At 45.6% G+C, this 26,037-nt stretch overlaps 1 protein-coding gene and 1 non-coding gene across 3 annotated transcripts in view; both read right to left on the bottom strand.

Annotated features, from left to right (window-relative positions):
• The window catches only part of NAT10 (N-acetyltransferase 10), a 39,721-nt gene extending 14,388 nt beyond the window's left edge, over positions 1 to 25,333 (bottom strand). Inside the window, exons 1-15 of one of the 2 annotated variants that reach the window (XM_042906979.1) lie at positions 21,422 to 25,333; positions 19,350 to 19,472; positions 18,946 to 19,037; positions 18,186 to 18,357; positions 16,343 to 16,465; positions 14,417 to 14,478; positions 12,894 to 13,008; positions 12,689 to 12,796; positions 9,446 to 9,579; positions 8,124 to 8,217; positions 7,883 to 7,981; positions 4,931 to 5,067; positions 2,057 to 2,181; positions 1,432 to 1,582; positions 1,061 to 1,157 (exon numbers count right to left, since the gene is read on the bottom strand). In XM_042906979.1, coding sequence (XP_042762913.1) covers positions 1,061 to 1,157; positions 1,432 to 1,582; positions 2,057 to 2,181; positions 4,931 to 5,067; positions 7,883 to 7,981; positions 8,124 to 8,217; positions 9,446 to 9,579; positions 12,689 to 12,796; positions 12,894 to 13,008; positions 14,417 to 14,478; positions 16,343 to 16,465; positions 18,186 to 18,357; positions 18,946 to 19,037; positions 19,350 to 19,457 — 1,617 coding nt within the window. In that variant the 5' untranslated portion in view covers positions 19,458 to 19,472; positions 21,422 to 25,333. Of the gene's footprint in view, positions 1 to 1,060; positions 1,158 to 1,431; positions 1,583 to 2,056; positions 2,182 to 4,930; positions 5,068 to 7,882; positions 7,982 to 8,123; positions 8,218 to 9,445; positions 9,580 to 12,688; positions 12,797 to 12,893; positions 13,009 to 14,416; positions 14,479 to 16,342; positions 16,466 to 18,185; positions 18,358 to 18,945; positions 19,038 to 19,349; positions 19,473 to 21,385 lie in introns of both variants that reach the window. The other variant, XM_042906980.1, reaches the window with a different exon arrangement.
• LOC122201487 lies at positions 17,404 to 17,510 on the bottom strand. The gene has a single exon (XR_006194198.1). It is a non-coding gene; the product is annotated as a U6 spliceosomal RNA (small nuclear RNA).
• Positions 25,334 to 26,037: the final 704 nt, after the last annotated feature.

The raw sequence follows: 26,037 nt of genomic DNA, 5'->3' as shown, positions 1-26,037 counted from the left end.
ATGAGAACCACTCCTCTTGTCCTTTACTCAAGAGGCCACTCCGGAGTCACTGACTGGAGCACCACCTTCCCCAAAGCCAAGTGGCGAGCTGAAACTTGGGGAAGCTCTTTTCCAGCATCTTGGCCGCCAGCCTGAGACCCTCCGAGATGGCCTATGTGGGACTTTGCCTCAAATGTTTGCTGTCATCTCTCCACGAGCACTGAGGCTGCAGAGGGCAGAGGACTGCCTAGTTAGCACTGTGTAGTTCACAGCAGGGGAGTGAACTTGTCATTTCCCAGAGAAAAGGCTATCTCAAGAAAACCTATCACCACTTCTGGCACCAAGTCTTCAGCCTCCCATTAAGGGGTGTTCACAAAAATGCTACCTAGACACTCAAGAAATGTCCTTCCCAATGTGCCCTTTAGTTTTGAAGACTCTCAAATATTCTACATTCTCATCCAGTGCTCCTTAAGAATAGCCCAGGGCGGGGGGTCCTGGGGGGCTCAGTTGGTTAAGTGTCCAACTTCGGCTCAGGTCACGATCTCACGGTTTGTGAGTCTGAGTCCCACGGCAGGCTCTGCCGTTAGCACACAGCCCGCTTTGGATCCTCTATCCGCCTCTCTCTCTGCCCCTCCCCGACTTGCGTGCATGCATGCTCTCTGTCTCTCTCAAAAATAAATAAACGTTTAAAAATAGCCCAGAGGTAAAAGGCTGGGCTGGGTCAGTCAGCACCACGAGGTAACAGCTGCTACGTCATCTGAGTCTATCTGATCAGCAGACAAGTAAAAGATAGAAGAACCCGTTTGAAAACAGGCAAAGCTTTCCACCCTCCCCGCCCACCAAGCATGGAGTTACGTGCAGGAATCCCACACTCCGTGTGCAAAGCTAGGAGCCCAAGACAGGCCTGAACGACCATGGGAAATGCAATCCCTCCGGCAAGGTCAGTGGACCTTGACAACATCAGGACATTTAAGTCCCAGTAGAATAGTCACCTGAGCCACTGGGGAATACAAGACATGGAAACCCGGTAAAGGGGGACTGTCAGAGCTGCAGTTCACCCACTTCAGCCAGCTGCAGTTACCTTGTAGTGAGAAGCCACATAGAGGGCCATAAGCCTTTGGAGGAAAACTTCGGAGGCCTTGTGGTAGCAAAAGAGAGTATCTCTGTTAACGTAGTAGCTGAGTCTGGAGTTAAGCAACCAAAACAAACCAAAGAGAGCCCAAAATAGGACACACTGCTTCCAAAGGGAAACCTGGATATGTAGGTGTCCCTCGGATTAGAAGGAAGAGCCCTGTGTCCTGCACAGAACACATTAGGGAGGGAACAGAAAGAAAATGGAGAATGTCTAACTTTCCCCCTCTCCTTCGAGCAGCAGCCTATGAAACAAAGGGCCAAAACCGAATTCTTCCATCACCCCCCTCCCTTCACCGGGCACAGAACCCGGAAGGATACAGCTCGCAGGCCTCAGGCAGGGGGCAGCCTGAGACTATCCGGGGGATGTTGAGGCAATCCAGGCACAACAAGTCGTTCAGCCACTGCTCCACCGCGTCCCCGGGGGCGTATCGGATGGACTCCTGCAGAGAAACCTCATGCAGCGTTCGCGCTGCTCCCCACAAAACACACACACACACACACACACACACACACACACACACACACACAATGAGAAACAATTATTAAATGTGTTTGTCTAAAAGAGCAAAGCAAATGTTCTACTTTCTCTTTGTCACCTGATGCCCACATAAATACAGCTTAAAGATTTTAACTGAGTGGTTTTAAACTATTCTGGGGGATGTTCAATTTGCCATGACACTGATCCCACAGGGATCTAAGTCAATGTGACCGTTCCCTAAGGCAGTAACAAACAAGGGCCCAACCCAGAAGGCCTGGGTCAGTCTCCCATCTGGTCACTGGCTTGCTATTCCTTGGGGAAAGCAATTCTCCTTCCTGGGGACCCAGCCTTCGTGCCTGACAGTATGACAGTTTGGTACCGCCTGTGGTGGCATAAGGAGATGATCCAGCAAGAGAATCTGTGGGGACCTGCCATGGACGGGCCCATTGAGCGCTCTGGGGGTACCTGATGCCAGTCTGGCTGTCGCTGTGGCCTTGTTTTCAGCAGTGGTGCTGATCTGGCTCTGGGCACTCTGTTGACGGAGCTGCTGAATCAGCTTGAGGGACAGGGACCGGCCAGTGCCCTCGTAGCTAGGAGCAAAAGCAAAGGCCATCAGGCATGAATGAGGTTCCAAATCTACTCTCCAGGAGAGGACAGAGGACCACCTCCCTCATCCTGCTGAAATACCAAGCTCCTGCTCACCGCTGACAGCCCCACTGCCCTCTAGACTTCCAGCAGGGCATCCATACACCCAAGGAGGCAAGGTGGCCAGCTCGGTGGCTCAGCTGGGGGCTGGCAGTGTGGCTCAAGTGTGGCACATCTACTCAGTACCTCTGGGCAAAGAACTCATCACTCACTTTTAGCCTCATCCTCAAAAGGGGATTATTCTACACACCTCACAGGATCATGCTGTGAACTGAAAGGACTGGAAAGATGATGTGTAAAGCATTCAGCATAATGAGCTGGAACTACATTAAATGGTCCGTGAGTGAGAGCCACTGAAGCAACATGCTTGAAGGCAGGCAGAGAGTGCTTCCAGTTTGGAAAATCAAGACGGAATAAACCAATAAACCACCACTTAGTAATTCCTTTCATCACTACTTTCACTGAAAAGGTGACATAAAACAACTTAACAAGAATTTTGGAAAAAAAGAAATCATCAGATCACTGAGCCAGCTCTTCTCATCTGGATTTCCTCCTTTAGTCACAGCCCCAGGGACCACAGGGGGCAGACTGCTCAATGGGTTTGTTTTTTTAAAGTAGGCTTCATGCCCAGTGCAGAGCCCAATGTGGGGCTTGAACTCATGACCCGGAGATCAAGACCTGAGCTGAGATCAAAAATCACATGCTTAACCGACTTAGCCACCCAGGCACCCGGGTCTTTTTAATCCAGTATTGCAACACTTCGTAGTACTCATTGTGGTCATATTTCAAAACTGTATAAATACTTCCTCTCACTCAAATACTATTTTTAAAGAAGAATCAAAAACTTGGAATTTTGGGGGCACCCAGGTGGCTCAGTCGGTTAGGCGTCTGTCTGACTTCGGCTCAGGTCATGATCTCACGGTTTGTGGTTCGAGCCCTGCATCAGGCTCTGTGCTAACAGCTCGGAGCCTGAAGCCTGCTTCAGATTCTGTGTCTCCCTCTCTCTCTCTGGCCCTCCTCTGCTCATGCTCTGTCTCACTCTCTCTCTCAAAAATAAATAAACATTAAAAAAGAAATTTTAAAAAAAACTTGGAATTTTCGAGTGTTTTATTCTGCCCCACCTCACAGAACAAAGCTTCCTCGAAGGAATTTCATTTACTTATTTAAAAAAGAAGAAAAACAAGTAAGCACAAGCAACAAAACAGACTTTTATGCTTCAAAAGGCATTATCAAGAAAGTGAGGAAAATAACAGAATGGAATAAAATTTTTGTAAATCAAGCATCTGATAATGTATTTGTACCTGGAATACATAAGGAACACTTACAACTCAATAATAAAAAAACAAATAAGCCAAATAGAAAAATGAGCAGAGGATCTGAATAGCTATTTCTCCAAAGAAGACACACAAATGGCAAAGAAGCACATGATAAGATGCCCCACATCACCAGCCATCAGGGAAGTGCACATGGAGACCACAACGAGATGCAACTTCACGCTCACGAGGATGGCTATAATCAAAAAGCCGTTAACACACATGCTGGCAAGGATATGGAAAACCTGGAACCCTCGTATGCTGCGGGTGGGAATTTAAAATGGTGCAGCTGCTTTGGAAAACACAGTCTGCCAGTTCCTTGAGCAGTTAAACATAAAGTTACTATCTGACCCAGTAATTCCACTCCTAGGTATATACCCAAGAGCACTGAAAACACGTCCACGCAGATAACCTATATACACACCCATGTTCACAGAAGCATTATTCCTAACAGCCAAAAGATAGAAATAACCCAAATGTCCATCAACACATAAATCGAAAAACAGAATGTATATAAACATATAATGGAGTATTACTGGGCCATAAAAAGGAAGGAAATACCGATAAAAGATACACGGATGAACCTTGAAAACATTATGGTAAGTGAAAGAAGCCAGTCACAAAAGACCCTGTACTGTATGGCTCCGTTTACATGAGCTGTCTAGAATAGATAAATTTATACAGAGAAGGTAGATGAGTAGTTCCCTAAGGCAGGGGATTAGGGATAGACTGGAGGGTGACAGGTAAAGGGTATGGTTTTTCTTTTGGGGGTGATGAAAATGTAAAAGTGATTATGGTGCTGGTTGCACAACTCTGTACAGATCTAAAACCTAAAAATCACCAAATTATACACTTGATGTGGGTAAAACTGTATGGTATACGAACTGTGTCTCAATAAAGCCGTTAGCAAAAAAAGTAAAATCCACTTTATTTAAATATTTTCAGTGTAAGGAAGACACAATAATAAATCTGTAATACAGAATTCTCTCTTTAAGAAGATGTGATTTCCACACAGAAAGCTTTCCAGTACTAAAGACACATATTTATTGACCTGGAAAGAGTTCACAAAATATTGTTACATTAAAAAAGAAAATTAAAAGCAATATGTAAAGTATATTTACATTCTTGTTCAAAACAAAAAAGTAAAACGAACACATAGAAAATATACAACAAAAGCTACCTCTCGGGGCGCCTGGGCGGCTCAGTCAGCAGTGGGTTAAGGGTCTGACTCTTGACTTCCGGCTCAGATCATCATCCACACTGGGCTGGGTGTGGAGCCTGCTAAAGATTCTCTTCCCCTCTCCCTCTGCCGCCTCCCGCCCCCCAGCCTAACAAGCAAGAACCGACAAGGAGAGCAAGGACTCCCACTCCAGGTGCTTACCCGTTGATGGTGGATGCCATGAACACAAGGTAGGGGCCCAGGAGGCTTTTCACCAGGGGCAGGGGGATGGCGGCGGCTTCATCGATCACAACGAGCTCAGCCTGGCCCAGTTTCACAGCATCTGCAGGATGTATATACTGCAGGGAGGAAGATTTCTATTATTACCTGGCCACCCAGTGCCATAGCTGTGGTCCCCAAGACGCCTCATAAAGGCCACTCTGTCCTCTCTCGTTCCATTCCCAGTTCTTTCTCCCATTCCTCCTTTCCACTTTTCCGTGGCAGGGCAAACCAGAATGAGCTTGGAGCCAGACATCTGGGTTCAGAAGTTCAACCACCAACTGTGTGCCCCTGAACAGGTCACTAACCCTCACAGCCTCAGACTCCTCTCCTGGAAAGTGGAGGAAATACCTATCTGACGGCTGCTTGAGAGAAAAATCGGGTAAATCTGGAAAAACGCCCTGGCTGGTGCCTGGCCTAGTACTCATAGGTGGTGCTGCCCTCTCCTTTCTCTCTTCTGTCTCCTCATGCTCCCCCCAGCCTGGCTCTGACTTTGCCTCAGGGGCAGCAAATGGGACGACATCACCATTCTCAAGTACCTGCTACACACTGGGTACCGCGCTCCTTGCGCGGATACTGTCATTAGGAAAACCAACTCTCCCCACACTGGTGAGGATGCTTCTAAGACTCCACCCCTTCCTAATACACACACTCACACACCCTTATTTATATCATTAGCATGGCCACCTGATGCCACAAAAAGTTTGGCACCCTTATGCATACAAACCACCCCTTCAGTTTCTTCAGGGCTTCCTGCTATTTTTAAAGTTTGCTCAAGGTCATGAAGAGGGATTTTACAGGACAGGAAACCTGAACAGCCAATTAACATAAACAAAGACACTCAACCTCACTAGCAGTCAGTGCAATGCCAAAGACAACAAGGAGATCCCATTTCACATACAGGTAGGTAAAAATTAAATAGCAATAAAACACCCAGTGCTGATGAGAACTTGAAGAAACAAAACTTAAAAAAAAAAAAAAAAAATGCTGTTGGGAAGGTAAACAGGTACACTTTTTAGAAGGAGAATCTGGCAAAATCCAAGAGAGCTGGAAATCTATTCATACCCTAAAAACCAAGAGCTCCCTACATCCACCCCTAGAACATAAATAAATGGTAATATAAACATACAGTGCTTAAACTCAACCCAAGCCACAAGCTTCAATCTTGGACAAATCTTGAAAACAAATGCTGAGTAAGAAAGGCAGGCTGAAAAAGGACAAGTACAGTATGTTACCATTTATGGAGGCATAATTACATAGTAAAACACAAACATGTGAATCAGAAGGAAATCCCAATCCAGAGTAGAGCTACCTATAGGGAGGGGCAGAAGAAGGGAATGCGATGCGGAGGGGTAGAAGAGGGGCTTCAACTGTGTCTGTGATGCTTTCAGTCTTTAAAACAAAACTAAAAAGGACTTTTAAAATATGAAAGAAACACAGCAAACAACAAAATGTCAACATTTCTAAGGCTTAAGTGCCGGGTATCTGAGTGTTCCACTGATCTCTGCACTTTTCTGAAGTATTTCATTACAAGATCATCTAACTGCTTTGCTGGAAGCTGAATGATAGGTCAGGGAGACAGCAACTCCACTTAGTTAGAACAGCGGAACACACACCCTCGGCTGGGCCCCATGTCTTGGGACTCTTAAGGGGAAAAACTAAACAAGCACCTCATAAAAGCAGCAGAAAGCAGCCCCCTGAAGAGACGCAGCCGACTTTAATCTAATGTTTGTCTTTTTCTCAATTTCCAGCAAGGAAGAGGAGGCTTCCAAGGGACACAAATGGAGCCTCATAAAGTCAGGTCACCTCTTCTGGGCTTAAACTCCAGTCTGGAGACAAAGGGGCTCTGGCAATACAAGCAGGTCTCTAATTACAAATCCAAGGAGCAGCAGGGCTGAGCCTGGGCATTTCAGAGAAAAGTGTTCCTTCCTTGGTTTGTGTACTTTTGAGTTTTAACAGGTCGCCGCACTCTCCCTGCGGCCTCCTGCCCTCCACCTCACCCCACCCCGCCATCTGTACCCGCCCCCCCACCTCAGCCAAGGGTGTCAGGCAAAAGTGGAAGAAACTAAAGAATGAAGAGATTCTAGAAAGAGACCCAGTAAGAAAAAATTAAGCTCCTTAGATCAAAAGTATAAACACTTACCACTATTTACAATCTGGACTTTTGATAAAAGAAATACCTCCCTAACAGGCACACATACATATGCTTTAACGAGCATAAAGGTCAAAGACATAAACCGCCAAGTGTGCCTGGCCCACTTCCCACCCCGACCCAAGTCCGAAAATAATCGATGAGCCTCCTCCGCTAGGAGCCCAGCGGCCCCCATCCTTTCTGCAAGCCTGTCACACTGATGCTTTTCTACAACTGAACGAAATTGCAGCCTTTGGACAAGTGCAAGCCATTCAGGCCTCCAGAGCACTGGAGATTTATAGAGCTTTCAGGGAAACACTGTTTAAAAAGGAAAATAGGCCACTGGCTAAACCACAAAGATTCAGAGTACATCTTGCAAAGTTCTTTTTTTCTTTGAAATGGAGAGATTATTGTTCTAGTTACAGATGCACCATTTCAAAACCTGCTGTAACCCAGCAAAATGAGAACTGATGTCAGAACAGTGACTGTATTTCTTCTAGCTGATTAGCATACTCACAAATACACTTACTCAATTTTCAAGGGATAAAACTACAACTTTCCATTCTGGCTACATACATTATTTGTTAGTTTGCTTGAATGTCTTCGTTGAGAAGAGGCTGAAAATCTGGACCAGGTTAATCATAAAACAACAACACTGTATACAAGACATGCAATTACACAGGACATAAAATGATGTGAAATTACTGTATTTAAATACAGCAGGACACTGGCCCCACTTAGCAGGGTTTTAGAATGAGCCTCACCTGAATGGTCTGCCTGTGTTCTCGGAATACATTCACTCTGATCACTGCTTTGTTAAATTCAGGATTGAGAGACTGAATAATCTCATAATCCAGATGCTCCTGATGGAAAGAGAGTCAAACCAATGACAAACTTTAGAAACAAGCTTTAGAAGTGAAAATTAAAGTAAGCAGGCATCCCAAAGATTTTACCTAGATTAAACCCAGCTCTGAATCAATGGGAGTTCTTATTCTAATTCCCTACCTGATACTGCAGAGCGTCAAATCCTTTAAATACAAATTCAAAAAGAGTGTGGAGGTTATCGGGGCTTGGGGAGGTAACAAAGATATTGGAGTACCTATTGAACAAAAGAAGAGAACTTTTATAAGTCATTAAGAAATCCAAGGGACTTCTAGGGAACATTAAGAGGAAAGAAGAGATTTTTGTTCGCCCTATCACACAGGTGATAACCAGAGATAATGGCAGGAAAAAAGAACACTTTTTAGGGAGGAAAAGTAAAGCAACTCCAGTTTTGAGGATATTTTTCCTCCCAAACTAACGAAAACACATTAACAACTCGAAGGTAGTATGTCCTGGCAATTAGCTACGACATCTGTGAAGGCACACTGCCCAGAGGTGCCTGGACACAACGCCCTCAGTGTGCAGAGCCAGCATGCTGCTTCCCAAGCCCGTGTCCTGGGACAAGAGGGTGGCTTCACAGTCATCACTGGTTGTGTTGAGAGGGTTCCAAACTGTGAGGCCAGATAGCTCAATCAGTGCTCAGGCCAAGGCCACAGTGAACCTGCAGGGGACCCCTGTTCAGTGTAAAGGATGCTAACAGCTAAGGTGTTGATTGGTACCACTGGAGGAGCAGGGACAAGAGACAAGTCAGGGCTTGGGCTCGGCCCCAGCACTACCAGCACTGACTTGCTGGGGGATCTTGAGTGAGTCACTGAAACTCCCTGAGCCTAGGTTGACCCATCTGTGAAATGCTTACGGAGCTATTAGGAACACCAAGGAAGATAATGCATATGAGGACATGGTAAATTCTAGATCCATTATTTCTGACTGCGAAGTTGGAAGTACACACTCTTCTGGCAACTGCATAAATCTTCCACCCAGGACAAAAAACACTCAAATGTAGATCCTCAAAAGCACACAAGATTTTCTACTGATCAAAATCATTCAAATGCCAAACCTGTACTTTTCGCAGTTAGCAAACATGGTCATACACATTCCCATCTCCTGAAGAGTTTTAACGTTTCTTACCCCCATTTCATTTCTTTGCTTTTCTATGTCTGTCCAACTTTCTGTGTGTATCTGTTCAACTTTAAATATTGATCACGAAGGTCCTGGTGTATGTGTCCATGTGTGCCTGCACACATATATGTGCCCCATGGGGCTGGGGCTGGGCGTGCTTGGGGGAAGCGGTATTGCTGTTTTCCAGACCAGAACCCATGACCTACAGAAATCACACAGGACCCTGCACAGACCCAGGAACAGTCTCCTAGTCCCCTGACCCCTATCCTGCACATTTCTCCCTGAGAGTTCAGAATTCCCAAAGAGGGGGAATCAGACCTCCTTACCCAAAAGCCACTGCCCCAGCAATAGCCAATCCCAGGGCTGCAGACTTCCCCCTTCCTCGGGCAGCCGTGAGCGCAACAGTACTCCTCAGGGTCTTTTCAGAGATCCCCTCAATGAACTTCAAGACAGCTTTGGCCTGTGAAAAGAGAACCCTATCAGGTGAGCTTTGAGAAAGACCAAGTTTCAGCCATCTACTACTACCACTGTGGAGAAGCTGAGGCTAAATCAAAGTGGGGGCAGTTCCTGCAGGAGGCAAGGCTCAGCACTCGGGCTTCTCACTGCCTGGTCATCTCCTCTCAGGCCCAAGGCTTTAAATGCCCCTCAGATGCTGGTAACACCCCATTCATGTCTCTGGTCCAGACCTCTTCCCCACCCATCCAACTCCTGTATACACACAACTGCCCCTGTGTGTCTACCCTTGTGCATCAGACAGGCTTCTCTGACTGACCTGAGGGGAACCCAGTGTCCCCCTCCAGCCTCCTCCATCTACAGTCTTCCCCTTGTCAGTTAACTGTCCAACTGATTAAGCCAAAAGCCTTCTCCATTTTCTCCCCACACTTGACTCACCAGCAAAGCCCATCAGCGCTATCTTCAAAATATGTATAAATCCTACCATTCCTCACCAGTGCCATCCTCTACCGGGCTGGTTGAAGCCACTATCCTGAATCCCCTCTTACTACAGTAGGCTCCTAGTTAGTCTTTCGGCTTCCCTTTTGTTCCCCTACAGTCTAGACTCAACAGAGCGGCCAGAGGGATCTTTTTTAAAATTCAGCCTAAGAATCCCTCCAGCAGCCGGGCTGAGACACTGTGCATGTGAAACCCTCCACGGCACCCATCTCTCAGAGAGTAAGGCCAAGCCCTCAGGGCCGCGTGGCTGTGCCGTGTGACCTCTGCCATCTCCTCCTACTCTCATCTGCTCACTCTGCTTCACCCCTGGCGGCCTCCTTGCTGGTCCTCGAGTACCCCAGGCAGACTCCTACCTCGGGCCTATGCAGACAGTGGCCCCTCTGCCAGAAGCACTCTCTCCAATGGCCCCATGGCTCATTTCCCCAACTCCTTCCAGGCTTTGCTTGAGGATCACCTTCTAAACAAAGCCTCCCAGAGCCGCAGCCTCTACCTATCTCCTGCACCCCCGACCCCTCTTTGATGCCCTGTGTCCACACTGCACACAGCACCTTCTACTACACTTCAGGATGGGCTGGTTTCCTTGACTCACAGTCAGTCTCATGCCACCAGAACATAAGCCCCACAAAGCAGGCATGCCCCTCCTTTTTACTGCTGAGCCCAGTGCCTAGGGTCGTGTCAGGCACCTAAGAGAGCAGGCACTGAGTGAGAGGAGAAACCACAACACTACTCAGGGGCCAAACTCTACTACCCGACTGGCATCTGCCCTGGGAACAGGCCACCAAGACTGGGAAGAAGACCAGATGGTCCAGCCTGGCCTGTCAGGTCCTGAAGTTGCCTTATACACCCAGGCAGCAACACTAAGAAGACACTGAAGAGACACAAGCCCAGGCAAATGGAAGGGAAGGAAGGGGAAGAGCTCCAGGAAGCCAGAGTCTCTCCAGAGGAAACACTCAGGGGATCCAGGCCCAGCTCATCTTAACGTGGCCTTCGTTGAACACCGTATTTTGCCCTTTTGTTGTTTAGAGAAGTTTTAAACTCCGACAAAACATAACCAGAAAAAATCCACTATTAAAAAAGAAGAGTAAGAATAGAAGAGTAAGAAATCTGAACTGAAAACGCATTCTAAAATAATTTGCTAAAATGAAAAACCAATACACAAACTAATTTACAAAACAAAAAGACCCAGATGACCAGTAATTATATGATAAAGTGCCTGCTTCTCTCATAATTAAAGCAATACAAACAAAAACAGGGATCCTGTGTTCCCACAGCACATTGGTAGGCTTGGAAGTTTAACTGTAGCCAACGCTGGCAAGGCGTACAGAAAAGGGCATTTTCACACACTGTTGCTGGTTCCACAAACTGGCACGACACCTATTTTAATGCACACACAATCTAATCCAGCAACTCTTCTGGGAAAAAAACTTATCCCAGAGATAATGCGTATCTGTAAGAAGATCCTAACAGCACAGTTTATAACAGCAAAAAAACTGCAACCAACCAACCCAATGCCTAATAGGGGATCACTTACACTGTACAGTGTAACCCCTTCACGTATTTTTAAAATATCCATTTGTATGCGTAGACAAAGTTCCAGAAGTATCCAAAATAAACTGTTAATGGCAGTTGTCTCTACAGAACGAGACTGCCAAGTAGAAACACCATTTTCCATTTTTAACGAACACTCTTTCACACTCAGTGTTTTTTTTTCTACATATTTTCTTCTAACACTCCTGCTGCTTTTACAGCTTCTCCCTCTTCTGCCCTTTCTCCATCCTCTTGCATTTCCTCTGACAAAGGATACCCAGACTGGATTCAAAGCCACCTAAAGCCTGCAGCCTCTGCATAGAGAGCTATGTGGCTAATAATTCTATTTCTAGAATGAACAAGGGAATCAGCCTGTTGGGACTCTGCCCCAAGTGGGACGTGTCACTGCAGCTGTTGTCCATCATGAGGGCAGAGTCCAGTGCCAAGAGGCTCACGATCAGAATCCTGAACACACCTGACAAACTGAAGGCTTCTGGGCACTGCCCGGTCAGCTCTGCTCACCCCAGGAACCAGGAGAGAATCCGAGTTTACCAGCCCTGGCCACCTCCGTGAGCACAGAAATGCACTCTGGAAGCTCCCACCCAGTCTGTTATCTGTACCTACAGATCAGGTCCATCCCACCCTGGAGGGCCTTATCAGGCCTCACTCTGGAACCAGAGTAAGTACAAGGGGCCTCAGGCTCTCCTCTCACTTCTATGCAAGGCATAGGCCAAAACCTTTATGTCATCAAAACTGAACTGAAATGGAATAATACAGATACATCACCCTCTCTTGGAAAAAGCACTGGGGGGTTCCTCTTTAAATTCCATCCATCTCCCCCCAGACCCTCTACTCAGGGAATTGATGACCTGGGGTGAAGGGGGACATAATCTCTGGACTTGCCATGAAGGCAGATGACAGAGACTAGCCCTGGTGTTGCTGCAGGGGTTCAAGCAAGAGAAAAGGTCCCTTCCCCAAGGAGGATCCAAATCCTCACTTGTCCTAACTTGGCTTCCGCTGCTTTCTGCATGTTCTATTTTACCTCTGCCCTGTCTATACTGGAATAGGGAAGTTCAGCACACCACACTCACCTGGTCTAGGGTCTTGCAGCAATCCACCAACACACCCACGGGCTGGGTGTCCTGCAAGCTCTCCTTCAACTCCTTCAGCTCCAGATCAGAAGGACCAAGACTCTCATCCTACCAGAGAGGAGAGGAGAAGGTCTGCCACTGCCACGAGAGGGTCCACACAAAAAACACGGCCTCACCCAGATTCCTGGACCCCTGGCTGACTCACCGGGGTCTGGGGAGGTAGGGCCTCAATGCTGGCAGCGTGGGAGGAGATGGGCAGGATGCTGAGCTGGTCATCGATGACAAGACACTTCTTACAAGAGGCCAGAGAGAGAATAAATCTGAGGAACAAAACCGTAATGAGGTGTTGGGGGGAGGGGCCGATACATGATAAAGGTGTGGCTTTTCTTGAGGAAAATGATTTGATGCCCACACGTCTCTAAGAAAGCTAGAAAGAGCCAAAACCCAGCTGGAGAGCAGTGTAAGAGGACTCTGAGCCTCGTCTACAAGGCACCTGAACACGTTCTATACAGCAAACAAGAAAACCCAGAACTCTCTCTCTCGAGACGGGTTACAAGCATTCCTACTGTGCACAACTGAGTCATAGAGCCCTTCCCAGACCTCTGAGGCTCACCCTTTGAGGACTGAGCTGTCTCAGGCCATCCTTAAATGGGGAATTCCTACCCCACTCCACAAATGATCACCAGTCACAAATTTACCTTCTGCCACAAAGGAAGAAAAAACAAAGAAAAGGGAGAAGAAAGCTGCCTCAAGAAATGTAACACAGACATTCCCATGTGCAGGAAAACATGTGTTTGGCTAGAGAAGTCAAACTTCTCCCACAGGTGCAAGAAGAGAACCTCACATGCTACTTTCACAGGCTTCCATTCTATCCAGCAGCACAGGGCCGCCCCCACTGGCCTACTCCATCTACTAAATGAAAACACCAGAGAGGATTCAAACTGGAAAGGCCCCAAGCTTCACCGAGGCCAGGATTTCTAAACCTCAGCACCAGCAATATTTCAGACCAGATGATTCTTGGTTGTGGGACTGTTCTGTACATTTTAGGCTGTTTAGCAGCACCCCTGGCCTCTACTCACTAGATGCCAGTAGCGTCCCCCCAACTCCCTCCCCCCAAGTCATGACAACCAAAAGGTTTCCAGGCATCGCCAAATGTCCCCAGGGAGCAAGACTGCTGTAGATGAGGACCACTGATCCAGGCCACAGCTTCTTCAGGTGTTTCACAGGCTGCTAACTGATGCTTCCTAAAAAAGGGCTCTATGGTCAAATAAATCTGGGAAACAATCCGTTAAATAGATCCCTGCCGTTGCAACACTTTTTGGAGACTACAACAGGCTACCGTGAATCTTCACACAGGAAAAACTGTATCAGCGTTTCCCAGACGTATCTGGCAGAAACCCTTTTGACATAAAGTCCCTCTTAAAATACTGGTGTTCTGTGAAACACATTTTGGGAAACAGTGATCCAGACAAATCACCCCTCTGACAGATGAGTAAGCTAAAAGCCAGAGAGGAGAGTGGCTTGGTTCAGGCCCCAGCTCCCCACTCACTTTCACTGCTTCCAGTTGGCTTCGCCACCACCACTGCTGTCAGGAATCTCACCATTTTGGACCCCTGTGCTACCTTCCCTCAGACAAAAGCACGGCTTTCATCTGGGTCCAAGACAAAAATATTCTCTGAACCGCGGTTCCCCACAATTAAGGACCCGAGAAATGTGCTTCAGACCTACCTCTCATTAAACCGTCCCACCACATCCTGATGGGCCTCCGTCCTGTATCTTGAATGCACGTCCTGAAAGAGACAACATCTGTGAACACAGACATCCCAACAGCGCTGCGGCTCGCGGTCCAAATGTGAAGCAGCTTTATCAAGCAAGCCTGGGATAAGGAGGCGCCAGAGCTACTGCTGGAAACCCACTCCTCCAGAACCTGCTGTGCTGAACAGCCCAGCTGCTATTTGCTGGAACTGGGATGGATCATCAAATGCTAAAGGTAATGTTTTTTATTACAACAAACATCCTCTCACCTCAGCTTTGACTTTTTCCACATTTTATCCAGCATCATAAAATGTGTTCGTTCATTCATTCAAAAAAACACACATACCAATCGTGAACCAGACATGCCGGGTATACACCAGTATTCAATAAAGCAGGAACTCTGTTCTCATGGAGCCTACAGTCTAACGGTCGGAGGGAAACGAGTAAGAAGAAAAAAAAAAAAAAAAATCTGGCAAATGCTCCAAATGAAAAACAATGTGCAGTGACAGCAAATGGCAGGGGTGTGGCTACTTACATGGTGTACCTCTGAGGTGAGAAGCAGGCAGCAGGGAAAAGGGGGAAGGAGGACAAACAAACTGATGTGGGCAAAAAGTCATTCATTCATTCACAAGTATTTAACGAGTGCTTACTAAACACCAGGCACTCTTCCAGAATCAGGGAATGCACCAGTGAGGAAAACTAAGTCCCTAACCTCATGAAGTTTACAGACCAGCACAGGGAGGCAGGCAACAAACAAATAAATATATAACTTTAGGTAGCTGGCAGATGCTGTGAAGGACAATCAAGCAGGTCGAGGAGTGACAGACAGAGTCTGTCCTACAGAGGAGGGGGTATGTGAGCAGGGACATGAATGCAGTGAGAAGCGGGCTGTGCAGATATCCCAATGGCAACAGCAAGTGCACAGGCCATGAGATGAGAGCATACTGAGCATGTCTGAGGGCCCCTGAGGAAGCCAGAGGGGCTATAGGAGCAGCGGTGACGGGAAGCAGCTACTAAGATCTGTGGAAAAGTCCATGTCCCCGCATAAATGCAGCTTGTGAAACCCTGAGGCCAATTCTAACGCCATTCCTGAGCAGGGCCACAGGCCTGTGACTAAAACCTGTCACAAGGAACATGCAAATGGCAATACTGATGGGGTCGCAGACTAGTTGTGAATCCACAGAGACATATTCCCACTCCTAACCATGTCCTCAGCTTTGGGTGGAAACTACCCCTCTCACAGTCAAATCTCTTGCCAAACTGGGAGTGGAATCAGCAAATGTTCCTTCGTTATCCATTAGCATGAGGACTGGTGGGCAAGTCTGTGCATGGTCCCTTTTTGGTAATCCAAAATGGGGGCACTGGCGTGGCTCTTTGCAGAATACCATCCCAGAAATGTAACTACCTAATAACTGCCACATACATGAATCTCACAGGTATAGAATTTACAAATACCTGAAAGGAAATGTGAAATTCAGAGATGCCTGGGCACACTCAAGGTCACTGACTTTCTCTGCAGTGACCTTCTCATTACTTACAGTCAAAGAACTCCCAACCCAAACCTTGTGCTGACTGCTCACTAAAGCTGTTCAACAGGAATTTTTTTTTTAACGTCTACTTACTTATTTTGAGAGAAGAGGAAAGAGTACACACAAGCAGGGGAGGAGCAGAGAGAGGAGAGAGAGAGAATCTCAAGCAGCCTCCATGCTCAGTGCAGAGTCTGACATGGGGCTCGATCCCACAGTGAGATCATAACCTGAGCCAAAATCAAGAGTCGGCTGCTTGACCAACTGAGCCACCCAGGTGCCCCCTCCATAGGAACTCCTAAAAGAAAGTGGCCAACAGCAAAAACACACTTGATGTGAACCGCCACAACTCAGTTAAAAACCATATACCCACCATGGTCATTGTGTACAACTGCTTGAGCGAATTCATGGTCCGTAGAAGGATGACCACCAGCCCACCACCTTCCACTGTTTCCACAGTTCTGGCCAGTAAGTTTGGAGTTAAAGCTTCAAAATCCTGAAAGAAAGAGACCTCAAAAAGGGCTAGTCACACAAAGAGCACCCCCGGGGAAGTTTAACTAAATAAAAGGAGGGCTTCCGAACACGAACCCAAGACCATAGCCCTCACTCGACTCACCAGGAGGGGCCCACACACCTCCCTTTACTTAGGGGCACAGAAGAGAGCCCAGCACTGGGCAAGAGGTGTATCCGGTTTTGTATGACAAAAGTGTGTCTAATAGCCTCACACAAGATCCTATCTGGGAAGAAATCCTCTCCAGTGATTTGCACTTGTATTTCACAAATACCTCACGTTCGTTTTCGGATGTGTTTACATAAAACCTGTCTGACAAAACTCAAACTGCCCCACATGGGGGAGCCGCTGCCTCAAGGAGCCATCTTCACTGCACCTGGTAACAGTGGTGGCCTAAGAGCACTCACTACCAACCAGTGGCCAGGTGAGAAGCAGCAAAATGCTCCTTTCTAGTCTACAAGGTGGGATGCAAGCCAGCAGTATGGGACAAACAAGTGGAATGTAAGAAAAATAAACCAAAAACTTCCAATTCGTGATTTTTTTTCCCCTCATTCCTTTTTTTTTTTAATTTTTTTAACGTTTATTTATTTTTGAGACAGAGAGAGACAGAGCATGAACAGGGGAGGGTCAGAGAGAGGGAGACACAGAATCTGAAACAGGCTCCAGGCTCTGAGCTGTCAGCACAGAGCCCGATGCGGGGCTTGAACTCACTGACCGCAAGATCATGACCTGAGCCGAAGTCGGTGGCTTAACCGACTGAGCCACCCAGGCGCCCCCCCCGCCTTTTTTTTTTCTTTCCAAGATTTTATTAAAATCCAGTTAGTTAATATAGAGTGTAAGGTTGGTTTCAGGAGCAGAATTTAGAGATTCTTCACTTACATGTAACACCCAGTGCTCATCCTAACAAGTGCCCTCTGAATGCCAAAACTATGCAATGCTTCAGGAAGCTGTGTGTCACCCTTGCACAGGGAGCATGCTACTCCTCTCTGTGTCATTCCAGCTCTAGCATATGTGCTGCCAAGGCGAGCACTTTCCCCTCATTTCTTAACTTACCTTTCATAAGGTACAACTTATGACCTACGTAATCCTGGTACTACATGCAAATGATAAACACGCACCAAAATTGGGGACGGGGGCTTAAATGTGTTCTCCTTTCGGGGTGGGGGGGGGTTGGGGGGTCACAGGTGTCCAAGAATCAAAGGATAAAACAGAGACCGCCAGAGCTGGAAACAAAAAAAAATGTGAAGTTTGTTCTGGCAAGACAAGAATACCAGAGAAGAAATGTACCAGGTAGTTCTCTGTGGAGGAAAAGTGAGGGGGTTTTAAGGACTACGCCCAGCCAGTTAAAACAGGCCCCACTGCTCCCTGCTCACCAAAGTCTTCGGCTACTTCCAGTTAGGATCTGGGAATCTGGGGTCCCTCTAAGTTCACAATACTTTCTTTCTCATCCTTAGCCGGTTAGAACCAGCCATGATGGAGCACCTGTGTCAGTTTTGGTATCTCTAGGTTAAGCGTCGCTTTAAGTGGAAAAGTTTATTTTTACATGGGGTGAGTTACCCAATTTGCTTTGGAAAGTGGCCAACTATTCCACTGATACTGCCTGGGGGAGGCTGTATGGGTCAATCTTTCTCCTTCCTGTCCGCCTGTTCTTGAGGGGAGCCCTCCGCTCTCTGACGCCAGTCCCAAGCTGGAGGAAGCCACCCACCTGGAGAACGCACATGCCAAAGGTGTTGCCCAGGATCTTGTGGGTTTCATTGTAGTAGCAGTAGCGGATGTTTGTGGCTGCCACGAAGAGTTCAAAGGGGTCATCTTGCTTTATGTTCAACGTCCCATTCTTTATTTTCTTCTGTAGCTGTCGCATTCTTTTCTTCCGGTGACTGCAATCACCCACCCACCCCAGGAGAGCCAGTTAACCAGAGAGGCTAAAGGGGTGGGAGCAGAGGACAGGCTCACTGATCACCCATCAAGACCTTCAGAGCCAGAAGGAACTGAGCTATCGCAGGGCCAGCGCCCTCCGTTTAAAAGTGAAGGAAAGAGTAGAGAGGTTAAGAGGATGGGCCCGGAGCCAGGGGTGAGTCTGTGGGGGAATCCTACTGTGCTGCCCTGGCACCTTCCACAGATTCTCATCTTCAAAAGAAGGGTAACGAGAGTACCTAAACCTCCTATTTGGCTAGACCAGAGCTTGAAACCAACCTTGGTGACCTCATTACCTTAGTCTCAAGCCAAAGCTTCTACTACACAGTGCCGTTCCCCAGAAGACCTGGGAAAGGCAAGGTGGCTTTGAAATTTATCGTCAGGAATGAAAGAAGGACATCAGCTCTATTATTTTCGCTATTTGGAAGAGTCCTCAGAGGTCGCAGCTCCCTAACAATCCCTGAAAAACTATGTCAGATAATCATTTCCTGGCATTTAATTAAGGAGCAGCAACTATAAATGGTATGGGACACTCAAAAGGCTCAACTTACCTGCTAAACCCCAGCTCTTTCTTATAACACCACAGCACTGAAGGCCGAGCCTTCACAGTTGCTTTGGACAACATGTGATGGAGTATGACCACCTGCCAAAGGAAAAAGTCACAGAATCTCATGGCCAAAAGAGACCTCAGAGACTGCCAGACCTCATTTTGACAGATCTGGAAAGTAAACAGAGGGCCAGGAGAGGGCAGTGCCCAGGCAGGGACTAGAAGCCCGGTCACACACTCTTAACCTTGCGCTCAGTCCACCCCTAGGTTCTCACAAGGCATTTTATGTAGAGAAAAGCAGTCAAAGGGACCTTAATGTTATTATGTGCTGAAACCTCAGAGGAGCAGTAACAAGCTAACTGTGGGACAAGACACGAAGTCAGCCAGGAAGTGTTTACGAGGTCTTACCTGGTCCTTTCCTCGGTCTCCGACTACAACAAACAAAGACCTTTGCCTTTCAGCAACTCCATTCTCAATGAGAATCCGGATTCGGTTATCTACTTTCTTCCGATGCATGGTGAAAGACTATCACTGAAAGAGAGAGAAAGGAAACACAACTGGACATGAACGCCAGATTCTGGGTGAGGAACATTAGCTGGCAGCCTCTTGGGGGACCAGGAGCTATGCTAAGGCACGTTGGGAAGTATCATTTTACTTAACTCTCAAACTGCTCCCTAGGGAACATGTCAGTCTCATTTTTAAAATTAGGAAACTGAGGCTTGGGAGGCAAAGAAAATGTTTCCTCAGCATGGAAGTCAGAAGGGAAGCTGTGTTTCATACTTCTATCAAGGAGTTTTTTAAAAAACTTGAAACAATGCTCCACAAAATAGAATGATTAAAATATATAATGGTATATTTGTGAGAGAATAAGGCAGTTCTCAAAAAAGCTCCTTCAAAATCACTTTCAGAAATTATCTAAGGATATGGATAAAGATGCTTATGAGAAGACTGACATCACAGAACAAAGCATGATACCATCTTTTTAACACATGTACATAACATGAAGGGAAAAAAAACCTGAAAGAAAACACAAAAATGTAATTTTTGTGGATGGTGAGACTGCAGGTGGTTCTTATTTTGTTCTTTTGTTTTTTTAGAGTTTTTTTTTTATTCATATGCATTACTAATAAAATCAGAGAAAGGAAATCAATGAATATTACTGTGATGAAATGTGTCCAACTGTCTCCTCAAAGGAGAGAAACCCGTACTGAAGCCTGTACAGACAGACCTTAAAGTTGGGATTACGTACAATACAATAATGCATTATTACCACAAAAAATGCACCAAAGAAACATCAGGAATATCAATTATATTTCTACAACATTGAAGGAAGAATGACAGCCTACCTAGAAACTACAGAGCCTGCTGCATTCTAAATATAAAGTTCATTAATTGAACCTTAAGTGTGCCTTAACTGTCCTTCTACCCTCCAATCCAAATATGGATTTTAGCAGTGCTTTCTTAGTATAAAACATTATGTTACAATCAATGGCTCCTTTTTTATAAGGAAAGGAGCAAGTATAAAGAATTCAAGTATTTTAAGGAAGGAATATGACAGGATTCACACTCAAATTTGCCCGACTCCAAAGCCTAAGCTCTTTCCAGCTCCCCACTCTGCCCAACTTGTCAGTTGAGTTGAGGCCACATAGAGATCACACACAAATCAATCAATAATTAGTAGGGACTGCTTTTTGCTCTAGTTACTGTGGGAGCCCCAGAAACAATACCAGATAAAACTTGACTTCAAGGAGCTTTCATTCTCCTTGCAGAGAATATTCAAGAGAAAGAGATAAGGGACAATTTGTCTAAAGACAGATAAAACTAGACGCAAAAGTAATAGTACAGCCAATAGTCTGATGAAGGTCTGAGATTACCGTGGGCTGGAATTGCCATGGAAGGCTTAACGTAGGAAGAGGGCCTTGAAAGGAAAAGAAAGAGAACTATTCCTCATTCACTCGTCTATTTGTCTAACAAGTAAACACAGTATCTATGTGCCAGTCACCATTCTAGATGCATTAGCAAATGAAACAAGTCCTGAATGTGATTCCTGAAAAAACAGTATAAACGAATGAGCTTAGACAAACAAATGAAAGCATGGGAGGATCTGGAATCAGACTGCCTCGGTTTAATGCCTAGCGCCAAAACCAGGAACCGTAGGCAAGCTCCGCGGAAAGCAAAAGTGTTGTCACCTCCCCCCCGCCCCCACACACACACCCAGACCCCCAACTAGAGTTCCCCAGAAGGTGGAGATGGAGCCACGCAACCCCGGAGAGCGCTCGAGAAGCACGCGGAGAGTGGCCGCCAATCGGGGAAGAGGAGCCCGTCATCTAGGAGCGAGCGCCCGTGTGGGCCGGCAGTCGACGCGGGCCGAGCATTGGCAAGGATACAGAGCCCTCATCCTCGAGCCGGCCACCTCTGGTCCCAAGCAGGACACAGACACCGACCTTGGTACCCATCCCCAGCCATCCCGTCTTGGGTACCTGCACCCCGAACCCAGCGGATCCCAGCCAGCAGCCAAGCGGAAGCACGTGGGGAAACCCAATTACTCCAGAAGCCCAGAGGGAGCGGCGGGCTGCCCCTAGCGATGCCTGACCGCGCGCTCTCAGCGCTGGCCTCACTCCGCGACGCGCATCCTGCTCAGGCACTGAAAGGCTCCATGTGCGCGAGCGCACTATCGGCGCGGTGCGGAGTGCGTGCGGGGACTTTCGGCAACCATGTCTCCATTTGATGACGTCAGATGCCCGGGAGGCGGAGCTGCAGCCTACGTGGCCAGCGCGGTTTTGGAATTTAGTCTCTGCTCCAAGTGGCACGGGTGCGATTTGCCTCTCGTATCAGAATCAAGATGCCCTGGCTCCGAGGGACAAAATAAGCGCTTGCCGCTGTGCTGGGGCGAGCCCGGGTTACCAGACAGGCCCGGGGCAGCACACGGTAAGGGGGTCCATGGCTCTTAGTGTTTATCCTAGTTATACGAGACGACCGACTCCAGGGATCTGTGCGTAATTTTACCCTTTTATTTAAATAACTTCCCATTTTAACGTGACAAAATGAGGAAACTCGGTCAGCAGATCTATTTTATTCACTTGATCTTCCACACCTGAAGAAAGGACCCTGTAGACCTGTCGGAAACTCAGTATTTCTACCCACCGGTGCGGGTACTTTGTAAATTCCCTTTAGGCCTAAACTGGACATCAAATGATAGCGCTCTTCTGAAAATCAGCTCTGGGGCTCTGCTCTTGTTAAATTACTTCTTCCTCCCGCCCAGCTCCCAGGCGAACCCGCCCAAGCATATTACAAGCACCACCTATATATTTTTATACTACAAGAACCACCTGTATATTCTTATACGTTTGTCTTTGGGCCAGATTTTTGAACTTCAAGTAAACAAATTCCAACTGCTTGCTTGACATTTCTTGAATACCTCAGATTCAAAATGTCTGAAGCTGAACTCCTTCCTCAAACCAAGACACTTCCAATTCCAGTGTAATCATCACTACTACCCATTTTTAGTCCAACACCCATCATTTTCATATTCGCTCAACAAATGTCAATATGCCAGACACAAGGGATAAAGTGACCAAAATGTTTTTCACTTATAAAGTTTGCGTAATTCTGGGTAAGCTTTAAGTGCTATTAAGAAAAAACTGTCCAATAAGTAAAGTAACTAAGGGTATGTTTTAGTGGTGGACATGGAAGGCCTCTGAGCTGATGACACTGGAGCAAACACCTGAATTTAGAAAGAATGAACGTTAAGAATATTTGAGTGAAAAGCCTTTGCATGCTTGAAGATCGACTAGTGAGCAAGAACAAAACAGTAGGCAATTAGGCCAAATAATGAACGCACATAGACCAAAATTTAGGATTTAATTCTAGGTATGATGGGAAAACCAGTGGAGTTTGGGGAACCAGGAAGTGACAAAACCTGACTTGTCCACAAAAATCACTACAGGATGATGAGTAGAAAGAGAGCCATTATAAGCTACTGCGGTTACTTGTCCTAAGCTAATAATAGTGGTGGTCAGAAGTGTTAGATGATTCAGGATGTATTTTCAAGGTAGAACTATGTGGATTTGGTTAAGGACTAGATACAGGGTACAAAAGAAAGTATACCCAAAGTATTTGCCCTGAGCAAATGGATGAATGCAGGTTAATGAAGAGATTGACTTGGAACACTCAAGACTGGAGTAATTGGGAACCTAGGAATATTTAGGAGGAACTAAAATACTGATTGTATTCAAAGTCCTGGGATTAGATGGGATCGCCTAGGGAAGAACGTAGTTAGAGATCAGTCTCACGACTGAAGCCTGGATTACCCAGGAAAGGATACTGAGCACTAAGTGAGACAGGAAATATGTAAGATCCGTTCACTACTGCCCTCCACTTTATGTTGTAATCATTTCTCTCACGGGCTACTCCCAATAGACATCTCTCGCCCCATACAGATTGTTCTCAAAACTGCATTGTGTATTCTTTAAATGGCAATTTTGTTAGGTGACCCACTATCCTTTACCCCACTCCTGGCCCCCTACACACACAGCTTAGAAACCTTAGTTTCCAACTGTTCTTAAGAGACAAAACATGGAACATAACTGTAAAGCCACCTGTAGTACTCTTTACCTGTTTTTCAGCCTCTAACTCTACTAAAACACATACTCCTACTTGAGCAGATAGCTTTCTCAGTCCTGGAAGAGTGTGCCTTTCTTTGGATATGCTCTCTTCTCCACTCCTCTACCTAATTACTCCTCATCCTTCAAGTCTTAGTTCAATTATCCCTTTCAACAAAGTCTTTCCCAATCATTTTGACTAGGTCATAATTTATTGCAGTCATGGCCTTTATAGCTGTCATCAACTCTGTTGCTCCATCACAGCATTTGCTACATTTTTGTGTCACGACATCATTATCTTTGAACAGACTGCTCAGTGAAAGCAGGAACCACAGTGATTTTGTCACCACTGAATGCTTAGTGCTTGCCATTATGCTTGGCAAAGGGACACCCAAACTTGCCAAATAAAGCCTTAGTTCACTGGCTTAACACGGTGTCTCCCTAATATAAAGACAGTACTTCAAGCAGTACGTACAAGTAGGAATACACCAAGAACTGCCTTTACTATTTACTAGATCAGGTGGTCTTTTCACTGCCTACATTCAATGAGCTCCTGACTGAAAGAAGGTGGTGGTAGTCTAGACTCTTGAGAAGACAAGGCTACCAGAGAGATTTTCTGTTAAGGTTTTTCCTCTCCTCTCACAAGTAGCACTTCAGAGCTTTGCTGGATACTATACACAACTAACGCAGACTTCACTCAAGGACAGTAAGAAATCAGATTTTAATATTTAATCTATGTAATTTAAGACATTCACTATTCTTTTCCAGTATTTTATAGAAGTCAGTCAGAATGGGAAAAGGTATAGAGATAAGCCTTAACAATTTACTTTCATTTTCCTGATGGTTTACCCTCCCCACTGACTCTACAGAAGGAATAAGCTTAAGGGCAATACTGATTCTTTGAATATAATTTATAGCCAAAGTGCTTAATAAGAACTCAAGTGGGATGAGGATCCAGGAACTTAAAGATGAAATGAAGAAGGGTTTGAACTCAGTGCTTACCTGTATCTCAATCCCCTAATTAGATATATTACTGAAAATATAATGAACAGTACAAATTTCCTAAGACACTCAGGAGGCTGAATACTCAACTGCTTCTACATTTTATGAATTGTCAACAGAGCACTTCAGTTATTGGGCCTTCTGAAAATAAACACATTCTCATGCCTCCTATAAGTGGAAAAGTCTCCCACATAACAGAGTTGCATATATAGGAGACAAAAGAACCGTAGAAGCTAACTGATAAAAAATGTTTCAAAGGATATTTGTTTTAATATCAAGATACAGTGATTGCAAAACTCTTCCATATTCAGTAGGGATATTAAGATCTAGAAATAGAACTGCTCTAACCAAGGTCATCAACGACATTCTACCTTAAAGCTCTAAAATAGAAGTCTCATTATCCACATGAGATGATTGATACTGTGCATTTACAAAAGTACTTTATATGTGGAGTCTTACTATACCAAGAAGCTACAGTGACACACGTGACAGTCATTTCCTTGCAACTCTGCTAAAATATGCATTTGACCAAACAAAAGGTCTTCTGCAGGTAGGACAAGTATTCACATATTATACAGAACACTTAGTACCAAGACTCAGATCTTAACGGGACTTTTTAAAAAGTTCTCTGCCTCATAACAAGGCACCTCCTTTAAAAAATATAGTCTGAATTGAGACATAAAAGCTTTACATTTAGACTGTGATAGAATGCCAAAAAAAAAATTATACTATTTCAAAAAGAACGACTCTTTTAAAAACATACACAGAAATAATGAAACTACTAACACCTTTACACATTCACAACATCTACACTAATGCATAGAAGTTTGAAACCTAGAAAGCATTTCTCCCCCATCCCATCTCTGAACTGATTCATAGAGATCACTGTATGAAGAATCACTTATTTACTTCAATTTTAAATGTCATGAAATTATTTTCTACACAGATAGCAAATTTAGTTTTGTATATAGAAGGATTGTAAGCATACACATCTAGGGATTACCCAGTAAACCATGAATATTTTATCTATTCCCCATGAAATACAGCTAACATATGGTTGTGGTACATCCCAGGCAGATGTCATTTAAAGCACACAACGGGAGGTGCTAGCCAAAGAAATACTCATTTGTAAAAGTAAACGTATAACCCTTGCAATATGATGTACCACAACCACACATGAGAAAAGTCAGGAACTTATTTTATTTTAAAATAAACATTGAAGATACCCCCCCCCCCATTCCCCACCACCCTACAAAAAACTTTTGAATGTGGAATGTTCAACAGCCTATCCGTTTTAGGTTACAAAACCAGCAAAAACTCCAGTTGTCTAACAATGAATGTTTGAGAATCGTTCTTGTGTTTTGTTTCTGTTTTTCTTCAGTGGCTGAGCACCTACTGGAAAAATTCCTTAGCTAAAGGCTAATAAAACAAAATTCAATTTCTGCACAGAAAATACCATTAACTTAGTATTAGTAGCCTTTGCTGAAAAGATG

Source organism: Panthera leo, chromosome D1, assembly GCF_018350215.1.
Source record: "Panthera leo isolate Ple1 chromosome D1, P.leo_Ple1_pat1.1, whole genome shotgun sequence".
NCBI classification, from domain to species: domain Eukaryota; kingdom Metazoa; phylum Chordata; class Mammalia; order Carnivora; family Felidae; genus Panthera; species Panthera leo.
Note: the sequence above shows the minus strand (reverse complement) of the source record. Positions and strands in the feature narration are given on the sequence as shown.